The following is a 16,941-nucleotide window of genomic DNA, read 5'->3' on the forward strand; positions in this document are numbered from 1 at the left end:
GCAGAGACAAGAAAATCTATAAAGGGATTGTTACAATAACAGATGGGAAGGTAAAACAACAAAATGAAAAATTAAACACAGTGATAACAAGGCAACAAATAACCGACTGGAAAGAGGGCTACAAAGCTACCGGAGGAAGCACATATCTAGCTTCAGCAGGACTGGGATGTTGCACCCATCTCAAAGGTATGCTGAAGAGAACAGGCATCTTAAAATACGAAGCATTTCTAAAAGGCAAGGGTTGCAGGAGGAGGGGTGCGTGTGTTGAGGAACACTGCTATTGTGCACCATGGGCTGCTCTTTTCAAAGCAGGCATGGAGAACAGGCCAAGGTAAGGAGTCTTCTAAACCACAAGAAGGAAGCTTAAATATGCACTTAAATCTCTCTGCAAAAAAATAAGCATATAAAAACCTCTCAGAACACCATGTATGTTTCACACCATAAGCTTCTTTTTTACTACATAATTTTTCATTTTTGTTGTTGCTTTCCCTCAAATATATTTGTACATGGCAAACAAACATACCTAAATCCTGAACAAAAAAATACACAGAGAGCATCTACTTTTGAAATTAAACCTGGAGTAGCTAGGCTAAAAATGAGAGAACAGTGAACTTTATCCATGAGAAGAGAAAGCTTCAAAGGCCTGATAAAGCATACTAGTGCTGAGCTGACAGCACCAACTGCTATAGAGTAGCCATCAGCTTTATAGGGCACTTTTGTTGCAGGAGCTGTGTGCATTTTAACTGGGGTTCCCCATTCATCTATTCAGATTTGCATTCCCTCACTTTCAAGATAGGGAGACTCAGAGGAATTTGGCTGGTTTTGACATTATGAAATCCAGCCTATTCTTCCCTCCACAGCAGGACGCACAGAGGGAAGTTCCTTTGTCATTTTGCTCTGTAAGACCACTCTTTCTGCACATGAGCAGTGTGCACGGGATGCAAATCCTTGGATCTGGTATTTGACCACCATGGTTTCATAGAGGTTATTGTTGGTTTTACCTCATGTGCACAGGGGACGGGAGCCAAACCTTCATGGAAATGCATATGCTCAAGAAAACAAAGTATGCCCCCTGAAAATACCACAACATCGGTTTCAGCCAATATATACTCATGATAATACAACTGTCATCACAGAGCCAAATCCAGATTCTGCTCACCTTCTTCATGTGATTTGTCCAATATATGAGTTCAAACAGCCTATTGTAACTGGAAACAGAAAATACGCCATTCCAAATCACATAAAACCATATCCAGATCCAGAGAAAAGAATTCTGAAAATTGCATAAATGCAGGTTTTTTTTTAAATGGGTTCATTCCAAAGACAGCTTGCTACTCAATTTACCGGTATTTACATAAGCTTTTGCGTTTCCCTTACAAACTGTCTACTAGAGTTTCTGACAAAGCTGATATTTACATGGGTGGTCCTGCCACCACTTGTACTTGTTACACTAGCATTACAAATATCAGTCTTTCTTTTCCTTTTGTCTTCTTTACAGATAGTTTGCACTGTGATACGATACACTACACTGTAAAAGTGCCCAGTGAAGTAAGGGTACCTGGTTCTAAAGAACCATTTAAATGTTCTAATAAGTCTACATTTAGCTGTGGAAAGCAAAAAGACCTTTGAAAATTCACCATGATAAAGTAAGAAAATGTTTTTCAATGTTAGGGAACACTTTTGCAAACAGACCCAAAGGAAGACCAGGCACAACTGTTCAGAAGGAGCTGTAATCATAGAATCATAGAACCACCAGGTTGGAAAAGACCCACCGGATCATCAAGTCCAATCATTCCTATCAATCAGTAAACCATGCCCCTCAGCACCTCATCCACTTAAACACCTCTAGGGAAGATGACTCAACCACCTTCCTGGGCAGGCTGTACCAGTGCCCAGTGATCCAAAAACATACAGTAGAGCAGTCCATGGTCAATGCAAGGAATACAGGATGGCTTTTAAAAAGGAAGGGAGGAGTATGAACAAGGACATTTTCTCTCTCCTGTCTCTACTTCCAGCTGAATAGCTGTGGCTTGCAACAAGTACTATTCCCTTCTGCATTCCACAAGAAAAGAGAAAGGGAAAAATTAATACCTTGAGCCAAACCACATGGCTTAAATCTTTCCCTGAACATGACGCTATACAAAACATACAGCAATGGTGAAGCCACTAGACATATGGAAACAGCATAAAGGAAAGAGCAAATGACATTCACATTAGGAAAGACTAGGAATTACAAATTGATGTTACATGGCTACAACATGTCAAGTATGCTCCTTTACAACTAGGGCTTCCCAGGAACTAGAAGCAAGCTCTTGTCTGAAGATTCTCAGCACACAGAGTGCACTTCATAATCATTTCAACTCAAGGCTTGATGAAAGGCTTTCTGGAAACAGGAGAAGAACAAAGGGTTTTTTTGTTGTTTTCTCTTTTTTTCTCTCCAAGCATTAGATAACAATGAAATATAGCAGAGCTTGCATTCCAAGAGGAATGCATTTCTAAATTTTGAACATTAAATAATAGTAATCCCACACATTTTACATCACGTGTGATCATTCTGAGATATTCTAAACCCCACTACTGATCAAAATATTTGGCAGAGAAATCCTGGTTTCTTCCATTTCAGCTGGGGCATGGGTATCACAGTCAGGTGTTACTTCAGCCATTAACGAAATTTTGCCATAAAATTGGAAGACATGCTCTGTGAACACTGCAGAACTAAAGAGAGATCAAGCAATGCATTAACAGTCGGGGCTGCAGGTCACTTACAATGCACATTCCCAAGGAAGGCTAGCTATGTTTTTCATTTCAGCTGCCAAGCCTATTTTTTAACGTTCTTTAGAATGATCCAGAAACCTGACAAAGAATTTAAAACACAAGGGAAAAAATGGGGTCCTGCCATATAAAAGAATTGCTTTTTTCTGATAGTTCTAATAAAATACCAAGTTAAGTCTAGGGTTGCAGAGATGGTGACTGTAGTGGTGTCTCCTTTCAGACTGAAGGTAGCAAGTACATGCAGGTTCAGTTCTTCCTTTGCCTGTAGGGTTATTAATCCAGTATCTCTGAGATGCAAGCTTTAATTTGGGATGTCAGCGTGTTCCAGAAGTGTTTTGAATGCACTGCTCTCACACTCAAACCTCAATAATACTCACTGAAATGGAGCCAATGAGAAAATGGTTGCATAGTTTGGTGGTGATGACAATCACTGGAGAGAAAAGGATAACTGAGATATGGGACCTTGATCACATTCAAAAAATACAGAGCAAAAGAAGAAATTGAAAGTAGTCCAGAATTCATCTGATCCTCACATGAGAGAGAAATAAGAGATGAGATTTCAGAATGAAACTGAATTTGGGTATGTCCCCCTGTGCAGTCTTCATATTGGGTGACTTGGTAGTATGAAACCAAAGCCATCATCTCCTCCTTCTCCAGTAGATTGTAAATATGGCCCTGTATGGTATTGCTTACAGTCAAAACTGTAAGTGAATTAACCTTGGATTTTAATATTTTCCCTTCAATTTTCAATCCAGTCTCACACAGATCAACCTAAAATGCAGAATACATGAATTTCACCAGCTCAGCACAACGAAGCAGTTAGAATAATATCTGGAAGTCTAAACCACCTTGCTCATTTTCACAACTCTCAAAATACCATTAACACTTCTAAATATTTCATACTGGCAAATCTGAAAAGACTTTCCTAGGGTTTCAAGTTTCTGCTAGGTTTTCAAGGAAAATCTGAATTAGATTAAAACAGACATTAACCCTAGAACAGGAAGATAAACCTAGTTTTGGCACAAATACCTCAAGGATATTGAAATTTTGGCTAGTACAACCCAGATCACCCTGCTCCACATAACATCATCCACTGTGATGGCATGGTTATCACAGAGAGCAGAAGCATAGAGGCACAGCGCTCTTAGTCTAGCCAGACAAAGTCTGGGCACTCCTATGAGCAAGCCCAGCCCAAGTCCAGCCACAAATTCCAGTTTGCATAGAGCTCCACATGATCTCCAGCCCACTGGGATCAGTAAACCTTTTTCTTCACATTTATTTACGTACTGGTTTTTCTTCTGGGGTCCCATTGGGTACCTCCACAACTCTGAGGTCAGGGTCCACCCGCACCCTCGCTCTTGTGACAAACTGGATGACTGATGAACTGTCCTGAGAAGTAAAAGAAGAAGAATTGGATTTGAGGCGGGGGGGGAAAGGTACCGAAAAAAACCCAGACAAAAATCATCAAACATTTGCCAGTATAATAAACATATCTAGACAATGCTTATTGGAGGCTGGGTTGACAGTTAAGTACTATCCTGGTTAAAACCCTGCTTTGAAAAAAAATATACCTTATGCTCTTAACAGAGAGACAAACCCAAGCACATTATCTCTGATTAAAATAAAATCAGGTACATGGAACTTTAAACACATCATTCGTATTTGGCTTGTTAATGTATCCTAAATTTACCACAAAAGCAAAAGACAACCTTGCAAATACACAAAGGTAGGCTCAATATTAACCATCAAAGAAAAGTTCCTACTTGTTTTTCAAGTGAACAGATAAAAGACGTGAAACCTGGGATAAACTCTAGCATATACCAAGGTGAAAACTTCTTGATTTGAATGTGTGCACCACAAATACCTTAAATATTCAATGCACACCTCCCCTTATTGATATTTTTTTTCCTGTGTTTTACCAGGCATATTCCAGTAAGCTGACATTTCAACTCATACATTAGTCATTTGTATGCTATTCACCTTGGGAATGGTAGGTGATAAGTAGCAAACAGCATGTATTGATGATACTATCCTGAAGACATGTAAAAGCACTGTATGTCTTTTAACAGTGTTGCTAATGGTCATCTTGGAAAGGACCCAGCAGACAGGATGGATCTTGGCTATTACCAGGACTGAATCTCCCCAAAGCACATTTTGTACACACATAATTAACTTACTTACATATTTCAGCTTTTCTATAAGCATGTATCAAATACCTGAACTTTCTGGCCTTGCCTGTATTTCCTGTGTTCAAATATTAGCAGACAGGTTGGTTTCAGCTGGAAAAGCTGGGGGCTAATAATTGCTTTAAGAACTGCTTTCTAATAAAGGCTCTCTCTGATGCTTTTAATCTAGCAGCTATCAAAGACAGGTTTATTTTAGCAGGCTCATGTTATCAGCTTTCTCACCCTCATAATCTTACAGCATCTTGTCACAATTACACAGTCAGCATTTTTGTAGGTATAGGAAAACAGGGCAAAACATAGTAAATTACCAGAAATTTAAGATATGCTGTATCATTCAGTGGCTTCAGAGAAGACAGGAGTTAACTTGCAACCATTTGTTTCTTGTCACAAACATCAACCACAGCATTAATACAGTGGGGATGCATCTTCTTTGAAGAATAATAATTTGAAGTAAAAAATTACAAAAAAAAAATGACACGTCTCTGTTCTCATGGAAGAAATGATAGATAGTTGGTCACAATTTACATGCCCTTACTATACATTTCATCTTTCAAAATGAAAACTTTCAGAAATCAATTCAACTTTTAGTAACCTCTAGCTTTAATACCATGCATACAATTAGGAGGCTTATTTGTTGTTTCTCAATGTATAAATTTCTGAACTTAATTTATTTCTGCCTTAATGGCTAATGGGTAAGAACAAGGAATAACACTTCCATAGCTGTTGATAAATAGATCTGTTTTCTTTGACACCATGTTTTTTTTATAACACACTAGTAAAGAGAAAAAGAAACACAACTCTTGAGTTCATTGATGCACATAAGAATACTTAAATCAGTATTTAAGACAAGCCACAAAGGAAGTATATACCTTCTTCAGTATCTCAGTATTCAGCAGTGTGTAGACACTTATATCACAGGACTCTGCTTTTGCTAATGAGCTTAAGTTGCAGCGTATAATTAAGCAGGACCTTCCTGGTCTTTCACAGTCCTGCAGGAAACACAGAAAAAGCTATTAGGCAAAGGAGGAAAAAATGCAGTAACAAATTGTGTGACAGCAAATATGCCAGCTGACTAAGTTACATAGTAAACTGCTAAAAAATAGCACTCCTGCATTGAAATAGCAACAACTTTGGAGACGTGAAGACAACAAGATACAGACACCTGTGTGAAAGTAAGGCAGGTGAAATTTAGCCCTCTGCAGAGCTACTGAGCCACGGGAGTGCCACGGGCTAGGCCACCGCTGCACATTAGCCCTCTGCACAGGGCAGGCACCAAGCTCCACTGCCCCACATGCCTTAGGCAAAATACGGGAGTGAGGGCTCTGGTCACTGAGCGCATAGTGCCATGTCAGGTAACTCCCTCCCCACTGCACTTCCAGAAACTTCCTATATCCATTTAAAATCTGGATAATTAAAATCACTAAACATCCCAACAACCTCAGTATCAGTCTATCTGCACCAAACAGTTGCTTTATAACCAATTATCTGCTTGAGCTCTTCATGCCAAGCCACGCAAAATCTTTTTTAAGATACTCCGTATGTTTAAATTTGTCATAGGTGGACTTTCTTACCAATACTTTTCTTCCAGACTTTGTGAAAAAAGCAAATATTGTGTGGAAAATATTTTCATTCTCTTGAGGAACAACACATGGGATGGGGTTTCTGTGAAACGAACATCTTCCTTTGTCCTGACTAACCTGCAAGCACAATTATAATCACAATTATTATTCTGAATTAAAATAAAAAGAAAGTGGAATTAGCCTATCCATAAAAGATAACTAGAGCTGAACTGGATGTCTAGACTCCTATTAAGAGTCAAAAGAGAGAAATAAGTGCTTCAGGAATCAAATAATCCTAAGGAAAAAGATCTAAAATAATTCAGAGGAACCATGCCCTGGAAATGCTTGTCTCTCTTGACTGGATAGGATATGAATATATCTAATCTAGCTCAGATGTTGGTGGCTGCGTTTGACATATGTGGAGACACAGACAGAAGAGTAAAATCCTGTCCAGAAAAGCAGATGCTTTAAGCAAGTTAAAGGTACCAAGGTTTGATAAAGTGATCTTCAGTCAAGATAATCTTACACTAGAAAGCCCTTCTTACTTTTTGCAGCTTATGAATATTCACTGAAGAAAATCTATTAGCATCTAATACAAACTATGACAATAAAGTATCAACAAATTCCTTCTGCCACCTTCCTTAAAATCTGTAACAGTGAGAGGGAGATTTTCCCACAAACCACCAAGTGACATCCTCCACTTTAAGAGGATGAAAACTTGTACCTTAATCAAAGCAGAAATCCTTGAAAAAGGGAGAAAGAATTGTTATAGATATGAAATTACTGCATGCTCTGAGACTGATTCTGCATTAACACTTTTTAGCTGAGTTAGCCAAAGTATTACTTAAAAATCAATCAAAACCCAAAGGCCTATATAGATCCTAAATGCTATTTTCCAGTCGAAAAGCTCTTCATAACCTGTTATATGAAGTACATATTCAATCCTGTCTTTACATATCTGTCCTTACATTTCCAACATATACAGGCACAAGTAACTACCCACAGTTTATAGTTTCCTTAGGATCAATTAAAAATTAGGACTATGATACGCTCCATTTGTCCAGATCACCTGGAATGAGTTTTTATTATTTATTGTGTGTAAGAGACTCACAATGCACACTGACATTTATTTTCTTCAAACTTTCACATGGCAACTAGATCCAGATCAACCAGAAATCTAGAATAGTAAAGACAAAGTCTGTTCACTACCTGCTCTTCCTTCCTGACAGTTTGAGCTACCAGTCACTTGGAAAGCTGTCAATTGATTCATGCAAGAGATACAGAAAGGACAGTACGAGCTTCTGCACTATTCCAGCTTTTGGCACACTCTTTGAATAGTCCTGCTTTATGTCCCATGCAAACACAGTTTAAGAACAAATCAAAACAGAAATATCTCACAAGTCTAAAATGAATTATCTGGCACAAAGCAACATAAATTTGATCCTTTCGTCTCTAAATAATTGCCTTTGCTAAAACCAAAGCTTGGCTACATCTCATCCTTTTAAAAACACTTTAGATGAAACAGAGAAAGGCACTCCAGAAGATGATATCTGAATTTGGAAATACACTTTCCTCTCTGCCAGTTATGTGGCAATTCTACACATGGCGACTACTAAATTCAGTGTTGGTCTCTATTAGGAGGGACAGTTACAAGGACTGCGCCTCTCCTATAACCTGTGCTTCTTTGGAACAGACCAGCAGGTCACCTACAGCCTGTTTTAGTAGCCAAGGGCAGATGCCACTCCTAGAAAGAGAAGGCAGACACTGCTACTTGGCTTGCAGAATTTGGGGGAATTCAACCAGGCAGAAATTAGGTTGTATTCCTCTGTGCATCTGTGATTAATCACTGTATGCTGATATCTAGTGGGCAGGAAAGGATGAGAGGTGGTTGAGAAGCAGTGGGTTTCTTTAAGCACTCTTAGAAACAGTAGAGCCACAGAATCAGGAAAAAAGCAACAAAACCCCTTGGATCAAGCTGAAAGAAATCTATCCTTTCTAAAGGACTGGCCACAGTTGTTTGTTCGGTTTTTTTTCTGTTAGGGTGGCTGCCGTGTATATTCCACGTTATCTCTTATTTTCCTCAAATTTTACATGCATAAAGGGAAGGTTCAATCAACCAGTCAGAAGAATAGTAACCTTAAATTTTGATTTCAGTGAAAAAGACCGCTGTAGTATATCAATCTGTTGAAACAAAACAAAATCTCAGCACAAAGCTCCTGCCTGCATTATGCTGAGACTGAACTGCATCTCTGACATACAGACCAGGACTTGGCCTCATGCGTGAGCCTCTCCTTGTTCAAACATGGTGCTACCCCAGCCACCTGGTTTTCTTCTTGTGACTAACCTCATAATCTGATACACAGAGAAGAAAATTTGTGGAAGAGTTTTCAAGGGCTTTAAATGAGCAAATACTTAGCACTTACAGACAAAAGAACCGTACAAGTCTTTGAAATGGAGTAGATAGCCAGGCTTTTTGACAAAGTCTTGGAGTTTCTAGGTATATGACATACTATAGCTTTTCAGAAGTTTCACATGGTCACAGCAGCCTACGAACAGAGAAGGACTACTCCCAAAGTGGCCTTCCCAGAAACTAGGATCTAATATCTCAAAGAAACTGCAACAGTTGGGGAGGTGATTCAGAGCAGAGCAGGGAATATGGAAAGAGATGGGTGTTCTCTTCGCACTCAGCACAAGGACTATATAGAAGTCACAAAGCAAAATCAATGTCCAGCTCCTAACAAACAAACACTAAAACTGAGGCAGTGGGAACAGGGACAGAAGGGAATCTCTCTTAAATACTACATTAAGACTGCAGCTGGGGAAATAAAAAACCTGTCCTGAGAGATGTACCAAACCAGAGCCACTCTGTAGTCTCCTAGGGAAGAACTTCCTGTCTCTGCGGAAGGATGTTTCTTTTCCAGAGGTACTTACCTGTTTTAAGTCCTGCATAAAATCATTTGCAGTCTGGTGCACTGGAAATACAGTTAAATCTCCTGTACTGGAAGTGTACCTGAAAGCTGTACCCAGACAGATGTAGATAAAGTCTATGTTAGAACATTAAGTAGGCCAGAAAGATTAACCATGCTAAATGTATGGAATCCTTACCAGCTGATGTTCATATTACATAATTTTCTAACTTGTTCTGAGTCTGGTCCTGTGGCCTGGATGGGCTGCTGCCACAAAAAAGTGTTAAGTGCACTCTTTGAGGGCTCCTTTGTGTTTCTTTTGCCTCAAAAGGAATCTAGTTTGTGCACTCTGTGTTGTGAACTACAGATCCCTGAGCATGAGGGCTGGGGATTCTGCTTTAAAAGCTCACTTCTGGACTGAACTAAGATGCTAGTAAATAAGCACTCTAAGGCACACTTTGGTCCTCAGCCTAGCAGAACTTCTGCGAAGGGCGATGACTCCAAAGGTATGCAAAATACACATTATCGATGCTTGCTAAGAACAAGTCTTCATTTTTTTCACACAACTGTGGATATTACATTAATTCCTATAAGTAAGACCCCTAGAACTGAAATTGTGTGTTATGTACCAGAATGATTATATTTCTAAATAAGCAAACCATTCTGGAACAAAAAAGCTACAGTCTTGACTATGTAAAATCCCTCCATTAATAGAAGTGATGTTACTTGCTTTTTATCTGGTCTAGCAGATTTCACTGAAAAGCTTTATATTGCAAATAAAAAGGGCATAAAAATAATTAGAAGGGTCTTAAATTATTTCCTACTTTTTCTTCTCTATATACCACATCAGTTTTTCCAATGTAACAGCATGAGATTTTTGTAACACAAAATATGTATTACTGATCTGAGCCTTCAACTCCTGGCAAATTTTCCCAATTAAAAAACCCCACATTTCTTTAGCGAAGAAATTTTCAGATTTTTAATTCTAAACTGTCAAAAAAACTTCCAAATCCGTAATTTTCAGTTCTAAACTGAAAAAAATATTGCGATGGAAACCCAAACATTTTTGAAAAACTTTCCCACAGAGATTTTATAACTTGCTGCATTTATTAGCAGTTGTCATTGTTCTAGTTAGAATGAAGTATGTTTTGACCAGCTTGAATAGTATCTTTACCTTTCTTATGAGGCAAACATACATCAAAAACAAAAGTAAAATTTTCTTACACAAATTTTGAATAGCAATGGTCTCTTTTCAACAAGGTTCTACTTGTGTATGGCTGTTCCCACTCTCTAGGAACATGTTGTCAGAGGCTGCAAACACCTAACATGAACAGGTCATGCATATTATTTTCTAGTTTTATCTGAAGTTCAAAGGCACTTCTGTCATACTGCTCAGCCTCAAGGTAAAGGGAAACATGACAGAATATCAGAGTGACTGAAACAGCACAGCCTGCATTCAGATCTCACCTACATTTTGAACACTGCCGCATGGCAGAACAGTCATTTACAGTTTTCAAGAGGGAGATGTTATTGCTGGATGTCTCAGACCTGTTTTCAGAAGGTGGCCATCTGACACTTAAAAAAATCACCACCTTTTAGAGAATTTTAGCTGGACATCCAAAATCTAAGAGACTGAAAATCATTACCTACTCAGGAACATATATACATACACACACATATATATACACACGTATTCTCCTACTGTATTCAACATGTGTGCATATATATGCAACATGCAAAAACATGAAGAGAGATAAGCCAGAACATTTGTACTACAGTCTGCAAATGGCATCTTGCATAATGGGCCTCTAAAGGTTACCATAAATCTGCAACGGCTAATATTATTGCTAACCTATCATCATGCAGAAAAGCAGAATATCCCTTATTCCTCCCATCCTACCCCACACATAAATGGCCACACTTTCAGAGAAAAGTTAGTCTCTAGCTTTGCTAATTTACTGAAAGTTGTTGCCCCATTAAAGAGCCCATACACATGCTTGAGAGACATTTATATAGGAGAGCCTATACAATAAGCTATTCTGCCAACTTCTTGTCATCAGTACAAACCACTAAGTGTCTTATAGACAAGACGTAACCGCTGCAGGAAGCATGTGCATTACTTCATGCTTTAAAAATGCTGTATCTGCAACAAGAAAAATTCCCACAGGATTACTTTAGTGGACTCTGAATATTTGAAAAGTCTTAGAGAGTAGAGGCAAACCCATAAAGTAGCAATGATTTTTAACCATATCAGACTACATCATCCTTAAGAAAAAGTAGTAGGAGGACACTTCAGAGTGAAAGAGTTTTATGTAAAACATACCATGTACCATCAAAACACATTAAAACTTAAAAAACAGCAGGATATTTAATAGGGCTGGATAGGAACAGCATGTTGGATTTATTACATACACAGGGATCATTCCCTCTGAATTTCCATGCACACGTAGGGAAGTGGGTTGGAGTTTCTAGGAGAAATAACATGCCTGTTGACTTAGCACATTCCACTTCTGCTATCAGCTCTGTCCTCCACCTTCAGGGTACTCCTAACACCATTTCTGCTCACCTACAGCCACTCTCAGAAAATGGCTTCTATCAAGCCTTTGAGGCCTTTAAGAAAATGCTGAGTATTGTAAGCAAACATTTGATGCCAATGGCATCTTGGCAATGGCATCAGAAATAGTGTGATCATTAGGTCCAGGGAGGTTATTCTCCCTCTGTACTCGGCACTGGTGAGACCGCTCCTCGAATACTGTGTTCAGTTCTGGGCCCCTCACCACAAGAAGGATGTTGAGGCTCTGGAGCAAGTCCAGAGAAGAGCAACAAAGCTGGTGAAGGGGCTGGAGAACAGGCCTTATGAGGAACAGCTGAGAGAGCTGGGGTTGTTTAGCCTGGAGAAGAGGAGGCTGAGGGGAGACCTTATTGCTCTCTAACACTACCTGAAAAGAGGTTGTAGAGAGGAGGGAGCTGGCCTCTTCTCCCAAGTGACAGGGGACAGGACAAGAGGGAATGGCTTCAAGCTCTGCCAGGGTAGGTTCAGGTTGGACATTAGGAAAAAATTCTTCACAGAAAGGGTCACTGGAAACTGGAACAGGCTGCCCAGGGAGGTGGTTGAGTCGCCATCCCTGGTGGTATTTAAAAGACGGGTGGACGAGGTGCTAAGGGGCATGGTTTAGTGTTTGATAGGAATGGTTGGACTCGATGATCCTGTGGGTCTTCTCCAACTTAGTAATTCTGCGATTTTAAGGGTTCATGCTGCACTGCCTGTAACACAAAATTCATAAACAGACTGAAAGCTGGTGGCCCTTTCTAAATGTTACCTCAGTCTTTTTAACATGCATCAAAGTTAAGACCTTAATTTTTTCATGAACAAATTGCCAACCTGGGAGAGGAACATGGAATACAATTTCCAAACAGGAGGCTGGGAAGGTCAGCTGAGGATCAAGCACAGGGAAGTCAGCAGTTGGTATTGAGTTAAGCATGTGCATGCAATATGACTGTCTTGGAAGAATGAGACTGAAAAACAAGAGGGAACTAGCTGTTGCTTCCAACAAAGCATTAAGTACAATCTCCTTGCTGCAATGCTGCATATAAGAAGATGAGGGCTAATCCTTTATTTAATGACTGGCACTTCACAACATAAACAGGCAAGTAAATGTATATCTTAAGCTCATTCCTCACAGACAACACTCAACTCCCACTAATGCAAAGGAATTCATTATGATATTAAAGTTTCCAGGCTCTTCCAGTAAGCCTGATTCCCCTCTTGAGCTAAATCATCACCAGTTATTAGCGAAAGCCTGGAAGCCAGCAGTATTATGCTGACACAAATAAGCATGAAGATGGAATCCAGCCTTGAGTGCCTGTGATAGAACCAAACCCATGTCTGAACATGGAAAAGGTGGGGGGGGGCGGCAAGTTCAAGGAAAACATCATGATACACAATATATTTGGAAAAAAATTATCTTCAGGAGACACACTCAAGGTTTGAATGCAGGTTGTTTGGGTTTTTTCCAATTGTTAACATTGTTCAACTCTGAAATGGATGCCTTTCTCATCAGCCCTGGGGTATGCTGGCTCCAAAGGACAGTTTGGCTGCAGCCTTGAAATTGCTGCCAGATAGTTTTTACATATTCCTCCTTTCTTATTAGTTTGGTTTTGTGTTTTGGTTTTTTTTTTACTGTTTTATTTATGTACACATGTATAATCAGTGGTTCAAGTTTGCAGACTGGATAATAAATAACAGATCCACTTTTGTTTGTCTTTGTTGCTAACCATAGCACATCCACCCCAATATTAGGAAACAAAAGCATACATGTGTCCTGATTCAAAGATACTGAGTCATTCTTTAGTAGGTGAACAGAGATGAATTGATAGGTATGGTTAATTTAATGTCACATAAACTGAGAAAAAAAAAAGATACTGATAAGAAATTCCAGACAGAGTGACCCTGTGACTTTCAACAGTAGATAAATAAGTTATGTAAATATGTTATCTGAGTACTTGCTCCATATGCCAAAAGTGTTTAATATTCACAGATAATGAAACATGCTTGAATCAGAGCAGTTTTGTTGATTCTGGCCATAAATTATACAGCCACTGAAACAACAGAAAGTAATTTCTAAAATTAACCCATTTTATACAACTCTTGAAATGTTTTGACTAAAAATAGCAATGCTGTTAGGAAAAAAACAGTACTCCACAGATCCAGTAGGTAAAGTTACACAGCCATGAGGAAAGGCCAGATTTAAACTGCAAAGTGGAGATGCCAAATCATTAAATCAATATAGAGGAGTATCCCACCATAACTCCGGTTCTGGCTCCTCCAGCCGGAAGGAGAAGACTAGATGCACATTTGGTATAAACCTGTGCTAACTTGATTGCAATGCCTGTGGATGTTTTAATGATGCACTTAATACTGCAGATTAATTAAATAACTGTTCACCAGGTTTGATGAGCATAATCCTCCAACAGCTGCCTGGTCTGGGTCCTGCAATCACTTTGTACATATTTAGCAGCAATTCCCAGAGGTACTACTCTTAGGAACTTTTGCTGCCTACCCAGTTCAATAAGAAATGCAAAGATCTTCTGATTTAAAGTTCCTGACTTACATAACAGTGGCTTCTTCCCTAGACAGAGGGCACTGTCTCCTGCACACAAGAAAGACCAACTACTTATACGATCCTACATGGAAAGCAGTTTATCTCTAACATTCATGTGCTTCTTATATATTAGACTTTAATAGTTGAAATCTAAGACAGAGTCACTGACGGGTACATTTCCTCACCCTATAATGAATCATGAAATGCTTAATCAACACACGAGGCAGCAAATATATCTCAAGATATGTCTCTATTTAAAAAGCCCCTGAAATAACCTGGAGTTCAGTGCTCCTTTGGAGAGGTTCTATCTGTCTCCAGCACATCCCCTTCTACAGCACTTCCTTGTGCACAAAACAAAATAAGACCACAGTTTTTCTTTAATTGTTGGACTTTCCTCATGGCCCATATTGATGTTAGGATGAAAAGTTCTGGAGATTGTGAAGATAAATACATTCCCTGTAAGCCTCAAACAACTCAGGTTGAGCTTCTGGTGAGACACTGGAACAGGGTGCCCAGGGAAGCTGTGGATGCCCCCTCCCTGGAAGTGTTCAAGGTCAGGTTGGAGGGGGCCTTAAGCACCCTGGTCTAGTAGGAGGCGCCCCTGCCCATGGCAGGGAGGTAGGAACTAGATAACCTTTAAGGTCCTTTCCAATGCAAACTATTCTATGATTCTCTGGTTCTAACTCAGCTGAGATGTTTCACTGAAGCAGGTATCTCAGTTTATCAGAAAGGTATGCAAGATCAGCTCTAAGCTCTCTTTAGAGGCAGTGGAGAGAAAGTATGACCTCCAAGTGGACTATTTTGCCTATTTATTGTAGACACTAAATGAGAGAGAGATTAAGTGAGCCATCTTCATTAGAAAAAAACCCTCCTGGGAGGTGGTGGAGTTGTAGAGTATTTTAAGTTAGGCAGAAGCCCTTTGTTTCCAGGACAATCTCAGAATTTTCATTCCCACAAGGAACAGTTTATTGATACTTTTGATAGTATCCAGTACCCTGCACAGGACTGGAATGCTTTGGAAGTCAAGACATAAATCCACAGAAGATGCTTATTTCCACTTTGACAAATAAACAGGCAGGTAAACCCATCTTCCATCAAATGGCAGATAGAGTTTATACACACAAATACCACTGTTTATAAGTTTTCCTTTCTTAGTTTCTGAATTTATATTTAATTCACAAATCTTGTATGTATTTATAAAAGAAAGAGGGTAGGTTATGAATCAGCATTTAAAAGAGGTGCGTATGTTAAGAGAATTGATCAATCAGCTCTTTTCTGCATTTCCTTCTTCACTGTTTTTGGCAAGAACAGCTTCACAAATGGGAAAATGGTGAAAGGATGTAATATTTACACTTCTTATAAAAATATAACAAAAATAAGATTAAAAAATCCCAATAAAATAATAAAAAAAAGTAAAATAAAAAATGGAAAAAAATATCAGTGATTCTTTTCTCATTCAGTAGTTCCTTCACCAGGGAATTCTCTGCCTGGAAAGCTTACAAAATGTCTACTGCATATTTGTTTCTACACCTCAGCAAAACTCCTAATTACTGTGGCATCTACCAAAGCTTCTGCTTCCTTCATGAATCTGATAAGAGTTAATGTGTGCATCCAATTCATTTCATAAGACTTCTTTCTTTATCTGAAATTCATTTTTATAAAAAAGAAAATCAGTCATCTTTTTCAAAACTGGAATTTCACATATTCAGATAAGAAGATAGGAATTCTGGGTAGTTCACAAAGCAGCAACACTTTCAGTTGACACAAAATATTAATCAGACTGCCACATTATATTGACAGGTCATGAATTTTGGGGGAGAGTGTGTTGGAAGATTTCAATAACTAAGTAATATGACAAATCTCACTTCTTTAGTTTAGAATCTAATTGTGAGCAGGCCACAAATGAACATGTCAAATGTTGCCATCGTCTGATTTATTATGTAGATCACAATGCATTTCCATCCATGTTTTGATGGCCCTGATCTCTGTAGTACCAGCCTTTCTTTAAAGACACTTTGTACATTCAAAACGTGCTTTCCATGAACACTCTTTTTATGCAACATTCACAAAAAAAAGAAAAAATTGCTGCTTATGCAAATACTACAGCACTCTTATTGCTAGAAGATTTGCATAAAAGAAATAGAAAATGTCACAAAATTTATCCAAATCTGGTTTCACTTAAAAATCCAAACTAGGAAGTCATCAAAAACTTTCTGCTATGTTAAGCAGTCTTGATGTATCCTGAAGGCAATATCCAGCAATGCATGAAAAGATCATTTTCAAGCACTGTAAATGCAGAGAACTCTAACCAAGGCATGGCTTTTGTATAGTGATTCAGATGGTTCCTGTAAAGCAAAAATGTCATGATTTTTTTTCCACTTTGGATTTATTTTAAGGTCCTAACTCAGGAAATAAT

At 38.8% G+C, this 16,941-nt stretch overlaps 1 protein-coding gene across 1 annotated transcript in view; it reads right to left on the bottom strand.

The window, feature by feature from the left end:
• The window catches only part of ITGA9 (integrin subunit alpha 9), a 217,543-nt gene that overhangs the window by 22,867 nt on the left and 177,735 nt on the right, over nt 1-16,941 (bottom strand). The window contains exons 24-26 of the mRNA XM_069859822.1: nt 6,530-6,655; nt 5,828-5,947; nt 4,060-4,161 (exon numbers count right to left, since the gene is read on the bottom strand). Of these exons, the coding sequence (XP_069715923.1) occupies nt 4,060-4,161; nt 5,828-5,947; nt 6,530-6,655 (348 nt within the window). The remainder of the gene's footprint in view (nt 1-4,059; nt 4,162-5,827; nt 5,948-6,529; nt 6,656-16,941) is intronic.

Source organism: Phaenicophaeus curvirostris, chromosome 6, assembly GCF_032191515.1.
Source record: "Phaenicophaeus curvirostris isolate KB17595 chromosome 6, BPBGC_Pcur_1.0, whole genome shotgun sequence".
NCBI lineage: Eukaryota > Metazoa > Chordata > Aves > Cuculiformes > Cuculidae > Phaenicophaeus > Phaenicophaeus curvirostris.